Source organism: Lynx canadensis, chromosome D2 (assembly GCF_007474595.2).
Source record: "Lynx canadensis isolate LIC74 chromosome D2, mLynCan4.pri.v2, whole genome shotgun sequence".
Classification (NCBI taxonomy): Eukaryota; Metazoa; Chordata; class Mammalia; order Carnivora; family Felidae; genus Lynx; species Lynx canadensis.
Genome location: NC_044313.2, coordinates 35,940,183 through 35,962,666, shown reverse-complemented (window position 1 = coordinate 35,962,666; position 22,484 = coordinate 35,940,183). Strand labels below are relative to the sequence as shown.

Sequence of the window (22,484 nt, the reverse complement as noted above, 5' to 3'; positions counted from 1 at the left end):
TGATAAAACTGTTGTTTACGTAAACGCACCAGCTTTTTCATAGTAATATGAACAAATTATTTGGTTTGTGAATATATTTAAGAAAAGCAATCAGCAAAGTAGTATATACTTTTTATGTTGTTGACTGTAAGCTTCATTTCAGTTGGGTATTTATTTTATTATTTGGGTGTTAAAAATTTTTTTTAAGGTTTTATAAAATTTGGTAAAAGAATAGTATTCTACCCATAGTAGGCAGTTTTTAAGGACTGTTTCTAATTACATTTGATTTAAGTTCAAATGATATGTTTCAACCTAACATCTTCTTCCTTCTTAGTCTGTAAGACTTGTATTGTCCAGCACTTTGAAGACAGCAATGATTGTCCAAGGTGTGGCAACCAAGTGCATGAGACAAATCCATTAGAAATGTTGAGGTAAGTAAATGTACTTTATAGTTTGTCTAACTTAAATTATATAAACTCTTAATATGTTTTATTGTGCATCATAATATTTGTTGGCACTTGACTCAGTTAATATAGGTTTTATGAATTTTTTTATTTTCGTTCAAAGTATTTTGTTTCACTTTAAAGCATTTTATTAAGAGGAATTTAAAAATAAGGCTGTGTATATTAAATACTTAAGAAATGTATTTCCAAATTAAAAATTATAACTATCTCATAGCTACTTTAGATGTAGTTATTTTTGGTGTTTTAATATTCCACACATACTCTGCTTTTACTGAGCAACATGGTAGTGGAAGAGAGGGCAGACCTAACAGTGAGGGAAACTGACCTCGGTGCTGTTACTTTTCTAATTATATCAAAAAGTATACAAACATTTATGTAAACTTAGACTACCATTTACTTAAGAAGTGTAATCCTAGGGGCGTCTTGGTGGCTCAGTCGGTTGAGCATCCGACTCTTGGCTTCGGCTCAGGTCATGATCTCACCGTCGTCGGTTCAAGTCCTGCACTGGGTTTCTCTCTCTCTCCCTGTCCCTCTGCCCCGCCCCCAAATAAACTTTTTTTAAAAAGAGGTATAATTCTTTATTTTTAAAGCTGGAAGTAGTCCATAAGATCCTAAACTTTTTTTTTTCCCAGATGAAGAAATTGAAACTTACAGAAGTGACATAGCTTTTCCTAGGGCTTCAGCAAACTCAAATGTCCTTTCCCAAGCCCAGTGTTCTTACCACCTAACCCATTTGCTTCCTATTTTTCCTGCCCTAACTCCACCACAGATTGCCTGTGTGATCTTAGGGAAGCACACATCTAAAAACAGTACTAGATACTCCCTAAATACCCCTTCTGTAACCCTCATGGTCTGTGTGATGTTTGCCATCATTCTGTAAATCTGGATTTGCAAGTCTTCTCAGACTTTTTAAAATTAAAAAAAAAATTCTTTAAACCTTTATTATTGAGAGACAGAGACACAGAGCATGAGCATGGGAGGGGCAGAGAGAGGGAAACACAGAATCCGAAGCAGGCTCCAGGCTCTGAGCTGTCAGCACAGAGCCCGACGCGGGGCTTGAACTCACAAACCACGAGATCATGACCTGAGCCGAAGTCGGACACTTTACCGACTGAGCTGCCCCAAGACTTTTTAAAATTTTATTGTCGTGTCTGTAGTTGGGAGTAATTTATCTATCAGTAAATGTCAAGCCTAGTGGTTTTCAAAGTGTGGTCCCCAAACCATTAGTATCTTGTTGGAAACGATAGTGACTGGTCCCCCCTCAGACCTGCTGAAACAGAAACTGGAGAGGGGAGCCCATTTTAATTAGCAAACCTTCCAGATGTTTCTGATACACTCTTGTACTGTGGCCTGTAGTCCTGAGCAGGGCTTCTCCTACTTGGATTTACACCAGTGCTTCTCAAGCACCAATGGTTTTACCCCCCACCCCCACCCCTGGTGTACTTTGAGCAATGTCTGGAGATATTTTTGATTGTCAGGACTGGGTGGGTGCTGCTGGCATCCAGTAGGTAGAGGCTAGGGAGGCTGGACACTACTGAGCATCCTGTGATTTATAGGACAGTCTCCTCCCACACCAGAGAGTCAACCCAAAATGTCAACAATACGGGGGTCAAGAAACCCTGATTTAAGTCACTCAGAGAAGAATAGGGCAAACTCTTTCTCTAAAATTTTTTCCTGATGCTTTTATCAAAAACTGTGTCAAAAGTTAATTATTACCTACTCCATTTTAAAGTGCTGTGTTGGAAGAAAAATTAACTTTTGGTTTTGACTGTTAGATACCCAAAGGACTCCAGTCACCATTTAATCAAATGTACTCCCGTGGCTAAAGTATGATAGCACATTTTTTTTCTACATTTTTATTTGGAAAAAATTTAAAACAAAAAGTTCCCAAAAGTAGTACAAGGAGCACTTGTACTCTCTTTACCCAGGTTAGTCTGTTGTTAACATTTTATCTCATTTGCTTTATCGTGTGCGTGCATGCATGCCTGCTCTGTTTTTTTCTGAATTTGAGAGTAAGTTACATACCTCATGGCCCCTTACCCCTAACTACTTTAGTATGTATTTCCTAAGACTAGAGATATTATGCACACTGCATAACCACAGTGTGCTTACAGGGGCATAATATTTTGATCTATCCTCCATATTCCAGTTTTGTCAGTTTATCTAATGATATCCTTTATAGATTTTTTTCCCTCCTATCCCACTAAAATTATTCTACAAAGGAATAACTTTAAAGATGTAAACTCACAGAAATGATAAGAACGAAAACTTCAGTATTCTTGGCACCTCGGGATAACTCCTGGAACGCAATACATTCTCAGTAAATGCTTGTTGAAAGGATGAGAAGTGATGGGAATTGGAAAGCAGATTGATGGTAGTGATGGTCCAGCAGACCCAAGAGAACGGGTGTTCTCGGAGGTGGCAGGCAGAAGATCTTCACCAAAGGGTACCCTCAGCAGCTTCCACACTAGGAAACATGCAAACCCTTGGTAAAGGAGTTGGGGGCGGGGGGCGGGGTGGGTCTACAGGTGCCTTAGTAAATTCTCATTTATGCCTAAGGCTGGACATACTGCTGCCAGAACATAATCATATTTTGTCAGCAAGAAGAAAGAGGGATCAAGCCTTCTTCAGTAGGTAACATTGTGTCTGTTACACAGGTATCAATTTCTTCTCCTACATACTTTCTCAGGAGGCTGCTGGAGGATGTGCTGGTGCATAAACCAAGGAGGAAGGGAGTCTAACATAGGAGGGAGATGAAGGGGTATGGCAGTTGTGCAGGAGGCCTGGACAAGTCTGTGTCCATGCTGTAGAGTCTGGTAGTCATTAGCCACATGTGGCTGTTGAGCACTTGGGATTTTGCTGGTACACCTGAGGAAAGGAATTTTAAGTTTTACTTAAATGGAACACTGCAACAGTATGAATACTTTCACATGAAATGGAACCTTATTGTCAAGGAAATTCAGATTACTAAACAAGCGCATTGTTAAATATTTTAATGCATTAACCTTATTAGAATTACCTTTACACTGGGGCGCCTGGGTGGCGCAGTCGGTTAAGCGTCCGACTTCAGCCAGGTCACGATCTCGCGGTCCGTGAGTTCGAGCCCCGCGTCGGGCTCTGGGCTGATGGCTCGGAGCCTGGAGCCTGTTTCCGATTCTGTGTCTCCTTCTCTCTCTGCCCCTCCCCCGTTCATGCTCTGTCTCTCTCTGTCCCAAAAATAAATAAACGTTGAAAAAAAAAAAAAAAAAAAAAAAAGAATTACCTTTACACAAAACATGTAAAATACTTTTGTTCTTGTGCCTACTAGAAAATTTAAAATTATTTCTACCGGATATAGAAGGTAGAAGGAAGATGGAGTACTCTATGAGGCATCATTCATTCAAATATTTACTGAATGCCTGCTGTGTTCAGGCACCGTACTAGGTGCTTGAGGTCCATTAGTGGGCAAAATAGATTAAGATTTTTGCCCTTGTAGGATTAATATTTTTGTGGGGAGAGACAGACAACAAACTGTATAATAAATAACTTATATGGTATACTAGAAAGTACAAAGGGGGAAAAGGAGGGGGTGCTGCAGGTGAGGGGGATCAGGAGTGTGAAGAGAGGGACAGATTGCAATTTTAATTACAATGGTGAGGATAGGCCTTGTTGAGAAGGTAAGCTTTGAGCAAAGAATTAATGGCTATGAGGGAGTTAGCCGTGTATAAATCTAGGGAAAGCAGGCCTGTTCCAGATAAAGGGAGAAGCCAGTGCAAAGGACCTAAGTCAGGAGTGCTCCTGAAACTTGTTTGAGGAACAGCAAGGAGACCAGTGTGGCCAGAGAACAGTGAGGGAGGGAGAAGATAGTGGGAGATGAGGGCAGAGAGACAATGGGAGCCTAGGGGCCACGTAGGCCACTGTAAAAAATGTTATCTTTTACTCTGAGTGAAATGGGGAGCCACTGCAAGGTTTTGGTTACAGGACGGACATGATCTGGTTTTGTTTTAAATCATTTTGATGACCATGTTGAGAATGCACTGTACATCACAAGGCAAAGGTAGGAGCAGGGAGAGCAGTTAGAAGGCAATTGCAGTGATCCAGGTAAGAGATGGTAGCGGCGGAGGGTGCAAGAGGGGGTGCAAGGGATGGATATAGTTTGAAGGGAGATCCAGCAGGATTTGCTGGTGGATTAGATTTAGAGTATGAGAGGAAGAGCAGACCCTGACCTGAGATTCTGGACCTGAGCAACTATAATAATGGAGCTGTCACTAACTGGGACAGGGAAGACTAATGATGGAGCAGCTTTGGGGGAGGGGTAGATTGGGAGTCTGGTTTGGGACATGTTGAGTTAATCATTTCAGAGAAGAAAGGAAGTTGGCAGGTGGAAATCCAAATCTATGATTCAAGGGAAAGGTCTGGCTGGAGATAAATATTTGATAGTCTTCAGCATATAGAAGGTATTTAAACTGTGAGACAGGACGAGATCACCTGAAGGAATATAGATAGTGAAGAGTGGAGGACCAAGGATTGAGTCTTGGAGCAAACCAAGAGATCAGAGAGAGGAGGAGGAACCAGCAAAGGAAACTGAAAAGGTTCAGTCATTGACATAGAAGGAAAATCCGGGAGTGTGGGTTGGAAGCCAAGTGTAGAATGTATATCCAAGAAGAGGGAACGATCAGCTGTGTCAGATGTTGTTCCTGGGGCCAGGTAAGGTGACGACAGAATTGATGCTCAGATTTCACAACATGGAGGTCACCAGCCTTGACAAGAGCACTTCCAGTAGGGCCATGATGCAAAAACCTAACTGGATTGCTTCAAGAGAGAAACGGAGAAAGAATAATTAGACACAGTGAATATGGACAACTCTTCCAAAGTTTTGCCACAAATAGGAGGAAAGAATGGGACAGTAGCTGTTAGGGGAAATACAGTCAAGAAGGTTTCTGTTTGATTTGATACAGGAGAAAAGATGGCATGTTTGAAGGGAATGGTCCAATAGACAGCAGAAAGTTAATGTAGGAGAGTAGGGTGGAGGGGGGACTGGTGAAACAATGTTCTTGGATAGATGAGAGGGAATGGAATCCCCTAGTATAAGAGAGGAGACAGATTTTATATAGGAGCACTGACAGGTCATCTGTAGCAACAGGCAGGAGGGCGGAGTATATGTGGGTACAGACACTGTAGGTAGATACGGCGGTCAGAGTCTGTGGAGGTTTCTCATTGAGGAGAAAATGTTTATCGGCCAAGAGGAAGGATGGAGAGGGGGATGTAATGGTTTGAGGAGAGAAAAACGGTGAATCCAGGAAAGTGAGAGAATAAGTTGACTAGGGAAGGGAAGTAGGATTCCTAACGACTTTAATAGAACATTTGGATTGTAGTTATGAATTTGTAGGGGTGTGGTTGTGTTTTTTTCCAGCCACGGATGCAGGCACAGAGTTGATGGATAGTTGGATTTAGCCAGTGTTGTGGTTGTACTAAATAATTTTGAGCAAGTGAGAGAGGGACAGACAGGGGAATCAAAGGTACATGCAAAGGGTGGTTTTAATGACTGACCTTGGAGTAAATCAGTCCTAAACTGGATAGGAGGACAGAGGGCATCAATTTGATGAGGGGTGTCTCAGGGGAACAGAAATGAAACTAGTTGATTCCGGATCTGTTTGTTGAACAGTGAGAACAAATTCTTGTAAGAATTTGGGAATAGGTACTTAGAAAATGAAGAAAAGAAAGCAATTTCTAGCTTTAGAGAAAGAAAAAAGTTGCATGAGGTGATGTCTATAATCAGAGTACACTGCAAATATTTATATAACCATGTAAACTGGTTATTAAACCAAAAAATAATAATAAGAGTAAATCAGGGAGATGAGAGTAGTTTGGAGGAAAGGGGGCTGGCAAGATGATAGCAGAGAACCAAATCTTTATTTTCCATAAAAGGAAGTCAAAAGAATCTAGACAGCAGAAAAGGCGTGGCTACCAGAAGAAACAGGTTGGATTTAAAAGTGGCTGCCTCCTCAGTTGTAAGCGTCAGAAATGGAAGGGTGGCTCATCAAAATGTTGTATTTTAATATAAGTTTAATGGGGAAGTTTTATTTGGAAATTGTATGTGTGTGTGTGTGTGTGTGTGTATATATGTGTGTGTGTGTGTACATACATATATAATGTGTATAATTGTGTATATATACACATAGGTATATGTATATATAATAGATGTGTGTATATGTATGTGTATATATACAATTATGTGTATATTTACCCATGTATATAAAAAAAATCAAGAAAAATACTGCTTCTCAAGTATTATTTCTATTAAATAGTCTGGGAAAACTTTGTGAACAAGTTAGTATTTAAGTTTTGAAGAATAAGGTGACATTGGTTGGGTTGGAGAGCAAGAAAAGAGTGTATGAGCCAGGATGAAGAGCATGAGGGAGAAAACAGATGGGAATTGACAAGACATTCTTAGGGATAGTTAAGTAAGCCAGTTGGCTAGAGAAGAGAGACAGTAAGAGAGTAGCACCAGTTACGATTTGTGGGTTGGATTCAAGTTAGATAAACACTCAAACCAGCTGGTGGGAAGAAATCAGTCCTTGAGCAGGCAGATAATGGTCAAGTGACTGCTTAAGGAAAATTCACTAAGAGTATGTCAACTTAAAGAGAAGTAGTTATGTGCTGTCTTCTAAGTAGGGTGGTGACTGACAGTGGGAGCATGGGAGGTATGGAAAGACCAGGTGGGAGAGACATGGAGAAGGTGCAGTCAGCGGGGCTTGGTGAGTCAATGTACGCATTGTGAGGGGGGGTGGGGGAAGGCTTAGATAATTCTTGCATTTTGAGCCTGTTTGGGAGAGCTATGGTATCATTTCTAAATTTCATTTTTAAAAAGTAAGACGATGAGAGAGGTATTCAGTATTTTGTTGAGGGATAGATGAGACAGTCTTGACACTGATGAGCAAAAGGAGGTGCTTGAGATATTCAACATCAGTTCGAAAAATGGAACTTGAGCTCAGCAGAGAAGTGTAATGGATATGCATCTATGTTTGTGTATACATATGCACACACGTGCACATACAATCTGCCTGGATGTTAGCTTTCAAGCCACAGAGTGGATGTGATATAGTCAGGGCATGCAGCCTGTAGAAGAGGTCAAGAGTGCACAGCAATGAAGAATAGTCAAATTGCGAGGTAGTCGGGAAAAGAAAGTACTTAGGGACAAAGAGAAGTAGAGAGAAAAAAGGAAAACCAGGAGGGGGAATTTTCAAGGAGGCAGTATCTGGCAACAGTGTCAAGCTGCAATATAACAGAGAAATGACTTTTAAAAACCATTTTAAAACTTTAATTCTAAAACAAGAATTTAAAACCTGTGCACTATGGAAGCTATGGATGATTCCAGGAGTCCAGGAGAGTAAAAGAAACAAAACACAGAGTATGGGGCAGAACTAACATCGATTATGCTTTCAGACTTTTCCAGTTAGAAGAAAATATTGAGAAACTGCCCAAAGCTTGAAAAGACAGATTAAGGAAAGGTTTGGGGGGTTTTGAGATGTGAGAAGATTGTCCATATTTGTATCCTAGAAGAGCGATGCTGCTGAGCAGGGTGTGGGGGTGGGGAGCAGAGGGGCTGTGGGAGCAGGGGGAGAATGAAGAAACAGTCACAGAAAGGAGGCATTTCACTCTTACATGGCAGGAAAAGGAAACAGGAAAAATGTCAAGATAAGTGTTTACATGTATTATCTAGGAAGACAGAGTGACTAAAAGGTCTAAATTGCTCAGAAGAAAGGAATGGACATCATTTCTGTTACAGCAAAGAGCCAGAATTGTGGTAGAGAGTTTGAGAACAGGTGTATCGGCTATTGCTGCATAACAAACGAGCCTTAAATTTAATGCTTAAAGCAGTAATAAAAGCGTTTGTTATTCCTCACAGTCCTGTGTGGTTCATAGATCTAGGTGGTTCTTCTGGTCTTGGCTGGACTCACTCAGAAGACTACAGTGAATGAATGAGTCAAAAGTGGTCTCATCAGGGCAGCTTGGCTCGTACATGGTGTCCCGTCCTCCTGACTTGTTCTCATGATGGCAGGATTCTAAGAGAGAGAGCGCACGGAGCACAGGAGGCCTCTTAAGGCTTTGGCTCAGAACCCAGCACAGTGTCATTTGGGCCACATTCCATTGGCCTAAGCACGTTTCAAGGCTAGCCCATATAGATTGTTGAGATGGGGAGATAGATGCCATCCTTTAATCAAGGGAGGGATTTCAAAGTCCTGATCAGAGAGTGGAGATGTAGAGAGCTGGGGACTCTGGGACCATTTTTGTCATGGATCTGACACTGTGGGAAAGGCTGGAAATGGGTGCACTCTAAATGCAGAGGAGTTTGGTATAGTGGATGTGCTAAAATTGTGTATGTTCTGAATTTTGCAATACATGTAAGATACAGATCTCAAACTCTTTACATATTGGATTTTGATATCTTCATTGTTAGTATATTCTCTTTTTTCCTCTTTGGAAGGTTGGATAATACATTAGAGGAAATTATATTTAAGCTGGTCCCTGGACTGCGAGAACGTAAGTTGCTTTTTGGCTTCTTGCAGATTTTTGTGTTCTGTGAAGTCAGCATTTCTATTAAAGATTTTGTGATTGTTTCTGTTATTCTTATACCTTTTTTTTCTTTTAAATTAGAAGAACTTGAGCGTGAATCTGAATTTTGGAAGAAAAATAAGCCTCAAGAAAATGGACAAGGTGACTTTTTCTTATTTCTCTGGTACAATCTCTCAAATCGGTTAGCTTTATGTAGCTTTGGTGAACTAATATCTCTTCAAGCTCAAATTTATCCTGTACAAAATTCATGTACCCCTTTATTTACATTGTGAACCTTTTACATAAAATCATGAGATGTTATATACATATATGTAAATCTGGAGTTAGGGCAGTTGAAGGTAATTGGAAATAGAGGAAATTGGACTTTGGGAAGAGAAAAGGGAGTTAAGACTAAAAACTGACTACTGATTATAGCAATATTTGCTGGAGAGCTGAAGGAAACTCTAGTAGCCATAGTCTGCAGCTAAACATGGAGGGGTTTTCTGTTTTATTTATTTTAGTTTATGTGTTTATTTTAGTAAGAGAAGGAACCAAGATGTGGCTGAGTGCCAAAATAGGGGGTCTTTCTATGCTCTGATAATCTGGAATTAAGTTTTTATAGGTGGAACTCAGATGATACAGATTTGTATATTTTGGGATTTAAAAAATATTTCTAGTCGCTTATGGGGATTTTCTCCATCACTTATGCTGAGTGTCCAGATTTCTCTTTTGGATCCCAGGAGACTCAGCCATCAGTAATTTTTAATAATGTCAGCAAAATAGCAAACATTACTGGGCAGAGAAAAGGCTTTTAGTATGTATAATTCACACAAAGGGGGGGGGGAGGTACACCATACCTGAAATTAGAAGGAACTAGTATCCTTTCCCATTGTTCTCTAATATGATATTTATTTCAGGAGAGCCTGAATACCACTAAAATCTTTTAAGGATGTATGTTTTTATAGGCTCATTGTGAGCTCAGTCTCTTACCCTTGGTTTTCCCTTAAGATCATAGGATTGTCAATTATACATCATTAGTATGGGTGAGGAAATGCTCTCTTTCTCTTTTCATCTGCAAACTGAAGATCATAGTTTTATTAACTGTTCAAGGCTGGCTTCCAAAGCAGGGGAGGTTTGAGAATAGCTTTCAATGACTGGAATAAGATAGTAAAGGCCTATTATCTATAACAACAAAATGGGCAAAGAAGCCAAATCAGACAAAAAAAAAAAAAAAAAAAAAAAAAGACCACTAAAGGCTTTGTCTTACCAAGTGTACATTGCAGTTTAGACAGTAGTGCTCTAATAAAAGTGCAAATAATTTAAAGTTGACTAAATGTTCCAATTTTTGACTGTCTTTTCAAGAGGGCAGGAACCCAAGGGACTGTTATCAGAAGCTTTTACGTAGTAGGTTTAGTCGATAACTCTGTATCTTACAAGACTCACAAAGGACCACAGCCTCCTGTGTGTGGACCTCCCTTTACCCATCTCTCTCTCTCTTTTTAAAGTATTTTACAATGTTTGCTCTTAGTTTGGGTAGAGAATTTGGATCTTTTCTTGGAGCCTGGGAGGTCGGTTCATAAAAACCCACTCTGTCTACTTGGGCTCCATATAAATATGTAGAAGAAAGAATGCAGAAGAAAGAGAACCCACCTGCCCTTTATGATATAACTGTGATGCTTTTACTAGTCATTAAAGAGGAGCTAACCTGTCATTTTTTCTTTCTGGGATTTTGTATACTGTAATGCTTAACTGGCTAGCTCTTTCAGGTTTCAGCTTAGAGATAGTTTATCTGGAAATCTTCCCTGAATCTCTGCTTCACCCCAAAGTTTGGATTTATTACCTCTCTTACATGTTTCCACATAGTCTGTTTTTACCTCTTCCATCAAAGTCCTTATCATATTTCTCCATCTGTCTGTTTTCTTTACTTGCCTGTATCTCGTCCTGTACCCTGACCACTATGAGGGTGAGGATGATAACACTCTAGTTTCAATATTCCCTCAAGCCTAGCACAGTGCATATCCACCACAGAGTTAAAGGGACTCTGTAAATAAGGGAGTCAGCACATGGAGTTGCAATGTAGGCTGCAGGTATTTCATAGGCTAAATACACTTGTGTATAACACGACGTATGCTATCCAGACTTCCCTAATGGATTGTTAATGTTACACAGCTACATACATGTTTCAAAAGCTAACTCATTCTACTCATTTCACTGATTTTATGACTATTTAATAATTTGAAATGTTGAGAACTCAAAGAATATTTTATATTTTGAAAAGAGTACTTAGTTTCAAATTTGAATGTATATAGAAGTTGGAATATTTTTATGTCCTGCCTACTTTCTAAGTGATCTAATCACCAATTGCGATCATTTTTGTGGCCAGATATAGCTAGTCCTGAATCTTTCATTTGGATGTCCCAGTAAGTCTAGAAATTTTAGGCCATGTTAATGAGTCACTGATGGCTTTTTACAAATATCTCCATTGTTGAATTGGTTGGAACATTTTAAAGATACTAAAATTTTTAGTTATTCTTCAATCAAAAACTAAGAAATGTCTTTTAAACATTTTTGTTTTGATGATTTTGTTTTTGTTTTGATGATGAATATACTGTTGCTTAACTTTAAAATCAACTTTGGGTTCCATCTAACTTAGTTTTGTTTAAATTATACAGATGATACTTCAAAAGTTGACAAACCTAAAGTAGATGAAGAAGGTGATGAAAATCAAGATGATAAAGACTATCACAGAAGTGACCCACAAATTGCTATATGTCTAGATTGTTTACGAAATAATGGACAGTCAGGAGACAATGTAGTAAAGGTGAGTGGATGAGCAAAGTTATATTTTTTAGTAATCATTTCATAGTAAACCTTTGATAATTTGTTGATGAATTTAGCTGGTGTTTGCTTTCAAAATTTTTGTTAACATTATCAAGTAGAATGTCATTCTCTCACAGTCTCGTAGCTACAAGGGACCACACGGTTGCTTACTCCAGGCGCCTGATTTCCAGCCCTCACAACTGAACAGTCCTGGGCCAATGCCACCACCTAGTGGCTAATTTCAAGAATCACGCCTCTTTTCTCTGTCACCTCCTTTTATACTTTTGTTGGGAGTTCATATACATTGTTTCTCCCTTCTTATGTGTAGTAACCAATTCAGACTCCCATCCTTACATCATGGGCACTGCCTCCAACTCTTTCATTCATACCCTCTTCATTTTCCTATTTTTCTGTTTTTATTTGTAATTCAAAAAGCTATCCATGACATGACTAATACATTTCATACATAATATAATTAGCTTTGAAGTAAAATTGGGTGTCATAAAGTGCCTACGAACTTTTAAAGTTCTTGAAGTCTCCCAGACATTTCCTGTAGAATCTCTGTTTCTAATTCTGTTTCTCCCAGTATTTGCTAATTCAAACTTTTTTTAAAAAAATCTATAAACTGAAGAGTTTAAAACACCCTATTCAGTTTTATTTATTTTCTTTGGTTTTTACATGGTGTTGTTTAAATATTGTTTTCTGCTTTTTTATTGCAAGGCACTTCCCTTTTCATTATAAATGTTTACTACTTTAGCTCTTAAATAGATTTTTGTCCATTTGTCCTAGCAAATATCAGTGATTGAGAATATTGTTTCTCTCTTTATACTCCATATTTTATTCAAATACCTATCTATATTCATTGTTTCTTGTTTTCTTTTACTTACTTGCTCTGTATAAATCTGTAGGTGAGTGGGTTAGATTCTTCACTAATACATTTAATGATATTTTCCTATTAGGAAATTAAAAACAAATAATTTTCAACTCAGATTAAGTTTTCCTAGCATCTTACAACAGAAAGTATGTAGGAGCATGGGGATTCAGTGAAGATATAAGTGATAAGAAAAACAATTTTTCACTCAGGGAACTTTAGTTAGGACCTACGCGTGCAGCCAAACAGTTATAATAAAATAATGGGTTTAGTTAAGAGGGGCTGGTTGGACAAGGCATGTAATCAACAGCAGCAGTCTTTAGAGAAGTGGTTACCAGACCTATTTATCCTTCCAGGCTTCTCTGTTGTTTCTTATGTCCTGGTGCAGCACTCCTTGCTTTTTGTAAGTCTTTTTAATAACCTTACATTTCTCTCTTATTGCCAATCATTTCTGTAATCCTCTTTTTAAGAGATTCTTCTTTTTTTTTTTTCAACGTTTTTATTTATTTTTGGGACAGAGAGAGACAGAGCATGAATGGGGGAGGGGCAGAGAGAGAGGGAGACACAGAATCGGAAACAGGCTCCAGGCTCTGAGCCATCAGCCCAGAGCCTGACGCGGGGCTCGAACTCACGGACCCCGAGATCGTGACCCGGACCGCGAGATCGTGACCTGGCTGAAGTCGGACGCTTAACCGACTGCGCCACCCAGGCGCCCCTAAGAGATTCTTCTTAATAGCGATTGTGATCATCCTTTAGCTGTCTGACACATGAGTTACTGTCTTGTAATGAAAATTAAATCAGTAGAAAAGCTGAATATCTTTTCATAAATAAATGTGAAGTCTACTTCCTGTAGGATTTCTAGTATGAAAGTTATAAAGCACTGCATTTAATAGATTCACCTGAAAAATTACCCCTTGCCTTGATACTCTCTTTTGACAACTTTGACACTTGGCCGTTCCAGTTGACCCTCTATCCATTCACTCTTTCCTTTATAGAGTTTTGTTCATCCTTGAGCCTTCTATTCATAAAACAGCTTTCACAGCTTATATGACTTCTGCTTTGCTACCCTGATTCCCACCTTTCTCTCTGGCCCCTCCTCCACTGTCTCCACTTCTTCCAGTCTTCTACTTGATATATGTGAGTATCTCCTAATACTAGTCTTCCACTCAGTTATCCTTTCTCTGGATTTATCCTCGGAGTTCAGTACGATTCTCTGTGGCTTCAACTCTACAGAGAACTTTTAAATCCCCATTTCCAACTCTGTCGTCCCTCCCATGTTGAAGTATTAAGTCTCTGACTATTAAATATCCCGGTTGAAAGTTTCACTAACACCTGAAACTTAGTATGTTTAAAGACAGATTCATTATACTTTCACCTAACTTTACTCCAAATGTTCTATTTCAATTAGGACTGCCATCTTTGTCCTAGTCCTACAAGTTCAAAACCTTGGAGTCATGTCTCACTTTTTACTGTCTCCCTTCAACAAGCCGTAAGTCCTGAAAACTTTGCCTCATCTAGTGCTGCTCACCTTTTTCCTAGATTTTTGTAAGCAGTCGTATCATCCATGGCTGAGGCTATAGCCTGAAGGTGTGGGCCAGAGTCATGGCCAATATTAGGGTCAGATAGAAAATATTTTAGGCTCTGTGGAACTCCCAACAAAGATTCAAAAGGAGAGATGAAATACGTTCTCTTTTGCAACTTTTCAGCTTACTTATTGTAGCACTACAGCAGCCTTCGACCATAGTGAATGAACTGGCATGATTGTGTTCCAATAAAACTTTACCTACAAAAATAGGTAATTTTGGCTTGAGGTCTGTGGCCGTCGTTTGCCACCTTCCAGCCTACAGAATCAAGTCTCACTGATGTTAGCATTCAGGGCCTTCCGCTAACTAAACCCCATCTTGATAAGTTTATCTCCCATTATACCTATGAGTGAACCCTTGTCTCAAGACAAATGATTATTGCCATATATCTGACAAAGGATTTGCATCCAGAATACATAAAGGCTCGTATTAAGAATATTTAAAACCCTCTCAAACTGAGAAACACTTCCTTTTCTGGCACGTTCTTGCCTCAGTTCACCACTTTGCTATGTTTCTGTCAAGACCCAAGCAGAGACCTCCTTTTTGTGATGCAGTTTTCAACCCTACTCAATCCCTTCTCTGAGATTCTGTAGGATTTGCATTTATAACTCAGGTTGTTATTTATCCAGTCAGCATTTATCGTGTTCTTGAAGTTTTCAGGTACTGATACTTTTATCTTTTGAGTATATGTCTTATCCTTCAGACTAGATTGTAAACCCCTTAAAGGCCAAGAAACCCTGTCTGTGTTTCTTGATAGCCTTCTCAGCCACCTCACTTCTGTGGAGTAGGCTGTGCTTTTCAAATGTGGGGGTGATGTAGTTGCACATACAGTTTATATAGTATACCTGCTGTTTTTGTAATTCCAAAAATCAAAGTCGGGATCAGGAAGACTGTGAAAATAGTAGAGTGAGGACCTTCAAAAATTCACTCCTCCATAAAAGCAGTGAAAAAACTGCCAAAAAAAAAAAAAAAAGAAAGAAAGAAAGAAAAGAAATTACCTCTCAAAAGCTTGCAGAAGCCCATGGAGCATTTAATCAAGAAAATGGTGTGAACAGTGAGTTTTGTGGCATTTTAACTTGCCTTAGTCCAATCCCCTGCTCTCCAGCTCAGGAGTAGCCTTGAGAAAGAAGAGCCCACTTTTCCACTGCAACCTCTCAGGCACCAAAGGGACAAAACAAAGGTGGAACTCTTTCAAAGCCGAATTGCCAAATAATTATCATTATTTGACCAGACTGGTGGTTCCTCGAATACCCCGCTTACAAGGCTGTCCATATTAGACCTGATACGGACCTTGCCCAGTAGAAAACACCTCTGTGGTCTGGGAAGGGTGGAGCATTTTTCAGAACCAATTACAAATACTTTAACTTCATGGCTGTCTGAGGTATAGCTGACATTTGGGGCAAACCATAGACAACCAAAAAGCTTAAAAGAAAAAGCTGGTGAATAAGAGGTCCATAGATATCAAAGTCTATAGGGACTTTGAAAAGCTCTAACAATCTACAATTTTAAGCATGTAGATAGGACTGTGTACATGCTCAAGAAAGACCTAAGTAGGCCTTAAGCTCTCCCCTCTGGCTGACCTTGAGGCTCTGTACAGAGTCAGGATGTGAAAGACTAGGGCAGAATCGTCAACAGCCTGGTTGAATGTTGAAGGTGTGCCCTCAAACAGTCGATTAGCAAAGATTGGGAGATTTATTGGTTCCAAGTGTATAAGGAAATCTCTGTTCAATCACTAGCCAGCCATTAGGTGGAAACTTAAGTGGGTACATACTGTAAAGAATACCAGCTTCACAGAATTAGTTTAGGAAAGTCACTAAACAAAGAGAAACAGTAAGATATAGACACAATAACAAACCCTAAGAGGCAGGTGGGAACCTGATTCCATTGTTGCCACATTCTATTACTTTAAACATCAAGTTTTCAACAAAAAATTACGAGATGAATAGAAATAAAGCACAACTCATATACAGGGGAAAAAAAAAAAAAGTAGTCAATTAAAACTGTCCCTGAAGGGGCGCCTGGGTGGCTCAGTCACTTGAGCATCCGACTCTTGATTTTGGCTCAGATCATGAGCCTAGTGTCATGGGATCAAGCCCTGCATCAGGCTCCTTGCTGAGTGTAGAGCCTCCCCCCCCCCCTCCTCTCCCCTCCACCCCTGACCCTCTCCCCCATTCACACACTTACTCTCTGCAAATTAAAAAAAAAAAAAAAATCTGCCCCTGGAGAAATCCAGACATTGGACTTATTACTAGATATAGATTTTAAGTAATCCATTTTAAATGTGTACATAGAACTAAAAGAAACCATCTGTAAACATTTAAATGAAAGTGTAAGAGCAGAGCAAAGCTGAGGGCCAAATGGGATCTTGAGCTCGCCACGCCCCAGAGACACACCAAGACAACCACTACGTCAATTATGACTAACTCTAAAACTGACTTCAAGACTGGCAGAACAGATCTTCCATAGCTAGTCATAGAAAGAAGGCTACATCAAAAAGGGTAAAAGGAGTGAAGATTTTGTTGGGAACCATGCTAACCACAGACAAGAGGGATATCACAAGCACAGAGGAGCAAGGGGATTAGACCCCTTACGAGTCACCCCAGCCCTGGGGATGCACACTGGGAAGATGAGTCCCTATAATGCCTTTGAAAATAAGTGGGGCTTAACCCTAGGAGAGCCAGAGGGTGATAGGAAACCAAGTCCCCACACTTAGTGCGTTGGCTCTCTAAATAACGTGCCCTGAGACACAGCACAGCACACAGCATTTTGAAAAGTATTTGAGGTATATGTGAAGGATATTTATTGACTAATCTTAGGACCTGTACCAGAAGGGGAGGGATCTGCAGAAGATTTCTCTGGGAACAAAACTGCTTGCAGGTGCCGTATTTCTTGCCCTCTCCCAGCCTAGGCAGCTGGACGCCTGCAGAAGCCAGTTCTGACACTCTACATCTACCTTGCTAGCACCACAAGACACACCCCAGGATTCCCCTGCAGATTTGCCCCACCCGACACATTCAGTTCTGCAGACATCCCTCCAAAGTGGCACTTGCCCTGCCGTGCCCAATAGGCAACCCCAGCCAGGACTGGCACCACTCCAAAGTGACTCCTGCTCTGGAGAGGGGGACATTTAACCCCACAAACCAGCACACCCTTAGTTTCTACAGCCAGGCTTTTTAGCTGGCTACCAAGGGAGCAAGCCCTGCCTGTCAGTGCACCTGCAGCTGATGCAGAAACTAATTGCAGATGGCTAAGCTCAGTACCAGCCCCACCCACCAGTGAGCCCATGGCAGCTGCAGCCAAGCCTCTGAGTTGGCCATGCAAGAATCAAGCCCTGCCCATCATTGCACATTTCCCTGCAGCTAAGTGAAGACAGCTAGCCTGTGTGCTGGCTCCACCCACCAGCAAGCCCATGACAGCTTCAGACAGACCTCTTAACAGCATGGGGAACGAACCCTGCACAGTGTGCCCACGGCAAGTGAAGTGGCTCATTGTGGTCAGCTAGGCTGAAGACCGGCTTCACTCACAAGCATGTCCACAGCAATCACAGCTCAGCCACAACAGGAAGGTGCACACAGCCCACACAGGGACACCCCTGGAGCACCTTGTTCTATTGTGCTACAGGGCACCACAGAACCTCTTCTACACAGGGCCACTTATTTCAAGACCAGGAGGTGTAGCTGACTTGGCTAATACATAGAAGCAGAGAGTTAGACAAAATGAGGAGACAGAGGAATATGTCCCAAATGAAAAAAAAAAAACCAAAAAACAGAAAATCACAGAAGAGCTAAATGAAATGGAGATAAGAAACATCCCTGATAAAGAGTTCAAAATAATGGTCATAAAGGTTCTCATAAGACTTGAGAAAAGAGTCGAGGAACTCACTGAGAACTTTTTAACAAAGAGGTAGATACAAAAAAGAACTAGTTAGAGCTGAGCATACAGGAACTGAAATGAAGAATACATTCGAGAGAATCAACAGCAGATTAGAGGCTGCAGAAGAATGGATCAGCAATCTGAAAGGGTAATAGAAAGCAACCAAGCTGAAACACAAAAAGAAAAAAATGATACAAAATAAAAATTAAGGTTAAGGGAAATTTGCCACATCATCAAGTATAAAAACATTCATATTATAGCGATTCCAGAAGTAGAAGAGAGAAGAGGGCAGAAAACTTATTTGAAGAAATAATTGCTGAAAACTTTCCTAATCCGGGGAAGGAAATAGACTTCCACATCCAGGAATTACAGAGAGTCCCTCACAAGGTGAACCCAAGGAAGTTCCATGACAACAGGTAATAATTAAAATGGCAAAAAGTAATGACAAAGAATCTTAAAAGTAGTGAAAAAACTGAGTTACATACAAGGGAAACCCTTTAAGAATATCAGCTGATTTTTCAACAGAAATTTTGCAGTCCAGAAGGGAGTGGCATGATATATTCAAAGTGCTAAAGGAAAAAACATAAAACCTACAGCCAAGAATACTCTACCTGGAAAATTTGTCTTTCGGAAATGAGGGAGAGATAAGAGTTTCTCAGACAAAAAAGTTAAAAGATTTAATCACCACTAAACTAACCTTATAAGAAATACTACAGGAAACTCTTTAAGTAGAAAAAAAAAGGCCATAACTAGAAATAAGAAAAGTATGAAAGCAGGGGGAACCTGTATTGCTTTACACAAAGTAGTAAAATCAGTTCTATCTCCAAAAATTAGTCAAGGGATACATAAAATAGAAAGGTGTAGGGGCACCTGGGTGACTCAGTTGGTTAAGTGTCCGACTTCAGCTCAGGTCATGATCTCGCAGTTTGTGAGTTCGAGCCCCATGTCGGGCTCTGTGCTGACAGCTCAGAGCCTGGAGCCTGCTTCCAATTCTGTGTCTCCCCCTCTCTCAGCCCCTCCCCTGCTCATGCTCTGTCTCTCAATAATAAATAAATGTTAAAAAATGGAAAAAAAAAAAAAAAAGAAAAAGAAAATGTTTAAAAAAAATAGAATACACATTCTTTTGAAGTGCACATGGAACATTATTTTTTTTTAATGTTTATTTATTTTTGAGAGACAGAGCACTAAGTGGGGAGGGGCAGAGAGCGAGGGAGACACAGAATCTGAAGCAGGCCTCAAGCTCTGAGCTGTCAGCACAGAGCCTGATGGCGGGGCTCAAACCCACAAACCGTGAGATCATGACCTGAGCTGAAGTCAGACGCTTAACTGACTGAGCCACCCAGGCACCCCATGCACATGGAACATTCTTTAGGACAGACTGCATATTAGGCCACAAAACAAGTCTTGATAAACTTAAGACTAAAATCATACCAAGCATCTTTCTCAATCATAATGGTATGAAACTATCTTTCATAACTCTTCTATAGTTTTCAGAGTACAGATCTTTTGTCTCTTTAGAAAGGTTTATTCCTAGGTATCTTATTGTTTTGGGTACAATTGTAAATGGGATTGATTCCTTGATTTCTTTTTCTGCTCCTTCATTATTGGTGTATAAAAATGCAACAGATTTCTTCCTGATTTTTATCCTGCAACTTTGCTGAATTCATGTGTTCTAGCAGTTTTTTTGGTGGAGTCTTTAGGGTTTTCTACATATAGTACCATGTCATTTGTGAATAGTGAAAGTTTGACTTCTTTATTGCCAATTTGTATGCCTTTTATTTCTTTTTATTGTCTGATTGCTGAGGCTAAGACTTCCAGTACTGTATTAAATAGTAATGGTGGGAGTGGACATCTTGTCTTGTTTCTGACCATAGGGGAAGCTCTCAGTTTTTCCCCATTGAAGATGATATTAGCTGTGGGTCTTTCATATATGGCCTTTATGATGTTTAGGTATGCTCCATCTATCCCTACTTTATCGAGGGTTTTTACTAAGAATGGATGCTGTATTTTGACAGATGCTTTGTCTGTATCTATTGACAGGATCATATGGTTCTTACCCTTTCTTTTATTAGTGGGGTGCATCACAGTGATTGATTTGCAAATACTGAACCAGCCCTGCAATCCAGGAATAAATCCCACTTGCTCATGGTGAATAATTCTTTTAATGTACTGTTGAATTCAATTTGCTAGGAACTTGTTGAGAATTTTTGCACCCAGCTTCATCAGAGATATTAGCCTGTAATTCTCCTTTTTAGTGAGGTCTGGTTTTGGAATTAATGCTGCCTGGCTTCATAGGAGTTTGGAAACTTTCCTTCCATTTCTATTTTTTTGGAACAGTTTGAGAATAAGTTTAACTCTTTTTAAATGTCTGGTAGAATTCCTCAGGGTAGCCATCTGGCCCAGGACTCTTGTTTGTTGGGAGATTTTTGATAACAGATTCAATTTCTTTGCTGGTTATGGGTCTGTTCAAATTTTCTATTTCTTCCTGTTTCAGTTTTGGTAGTTTCTGAGTTTCTAGAAGTTTGTCCATTTCTTCCAGATTGCCTAATTTGTTGGCATATAATTTTTCATATTATTCTCTTATAATTGTTTGTATTTCTGTGGTGTTGGTTGTGATCTCTTTTGTTTGTGATCTCTTTGGGTCCTTTCTCTTTTCTTTTTGGGAAGTCTGGCTAGGGGTTTATCAATTTTGTGAATTCTTTCAAAGAATCAGCTTTTAGTTTCATTCATCTGTTCTACTGGGTTTTTTTCGTTTGTTTTCTATATTATTTCTGCTCTAATCTTTATTATTTCCCTTCTGCTGGCTTTAGGTTTATTTGCTGTTCCTTTTCTGGCTCCTTTAGGTATAAGGTTAGATTGTATATTTGAGACCTTTCTTGCTTCTTGAAATAGGCCTGAATTGCTATATACTTTCCTCTAGGATTGCCTTTGCTTCATCCCAAAGGGTTTGACTGTCATGTTTTCATTTTCATTTGCTTTCATGTATTTTTTTATTTCTTCATTCATTTCCTGTTTAACCCATTCATTCTTTAGTGGGATGTTCTCTAATCTCCATGTATTTAAGGGCTTTCAAAATTTTTTCCTGTGGTTGAATTCAAGTTTCATAGCATTGCGATCTGAAAATATGCATGGTATGATCTCGATCTTTTTGTACCTATTCAGGGCTGACTTGTGACCCAGTATGTGATCTATTCTGGAGAATGTTCCATGTGCATTTGAGAAAAATGTGTATTCTGCTGCTTTAGAATGAAATGTTCTCAGTGTATCTGTTAAGTACATCCAGGCAGGCCAATGTGTCATTCATAGCCATTGTTTCCTTACTGATTTTCTGCTTAGATAATCTGTCCATTGCTGTATGTGAGGTATTAAAGTCCCTTACTATTATTGTATCATTATTGGGTTTCTGGGTGTTTGTCATTAATTGATTTATATACTTTGAAGAGGACATAAAGAAATGGAAAACATTCCATGCTCATGGATTAGAAGAACAAACATTGTTAAAATGTTTATACTACCCAAAGCAATCTATACACTTAATGCAATCCCTATCAATATACCACCAGTGTTCTTCACAGAGCTAGATCAAACAATCCTAAAATTTGTGTGGAACCACTTAAGACCCTGAATAGCCAAAACAGTCCTGAAAAAGAAAAACAAAACTTGGAGACATCACGATCCTGGATTTCAAGCTATATTACAAAGCTGTAGTCATTGAGACAGTTTAATACTGGCACAAAAACCGGCACATAGATCAATGAAATGGAATAGAAACCCCAGAAATGGACCCACAACTATACAGCCAACTCATCTTCAACAAAGCAGGAAAGAACTCCAATGGAAAATAGTCTCTTCAATAAATGGTGTTGGGAAAACTGAACAGCGACATGCAAAAGAATGAACCTGGGCCACTTTCTTATAACATACACAAAAATAAATTAAAAATGGATGAAAGACCTAAATGTGAGACAGGAAACCATCAGAATCCTAGAGGAGAACACAGGCAGCAACCTCTTTGACCTTAGCCAGAGCAACTTCTTACTAGACACATCACCAAAGGCAAGGGAAACAAAAGCAAACATGAACCATTGGGACCTCATCAGATAAAAAGCTTCTACACAGTGAAGGAATCAATCAACAAAACTAAAAGGCAGCCTACACAATGGGAGAAGATATTTGCAAACAACATATCTGATAAAGGGTTGGTATCCAAAATCAATAAAGAACTTATCCAGCTCAACACCCAAAAAACAAACAACCTGGTTAAGAAATAGGCAGAAGACATAAATAGACACTTTTCCAAAGAAGACATCCAGATGGGTAACAGACACATGAAAAGATGCTCAACATCACTCATCATCA

General features: G+C 39.6%; 1 protein-coding gene across 1 annotated transcript in view; it reads left to right on the top strand.

The window, feature by feature from the left end:
• Positions 1-22,484, top strand: part of PCGF5 (polycomb group ring finger 5) — a 117,679-nt gene that overhangs the window by 72,880 nt on the left and 22,315 nt on the right. Inside the window, 4 exon segments of the mRNA XM_030334991.1 lie at positions 314-410; positions 8,911-8,966; positions 9,081-9,140; positions 11,651-11,799. Coding sequence (XP_030190851.1) covers positions 314-410; positions 8,911-8,966; positions 9,081-9,140; positions 11,651-11,799 — 362 coding nt within the window.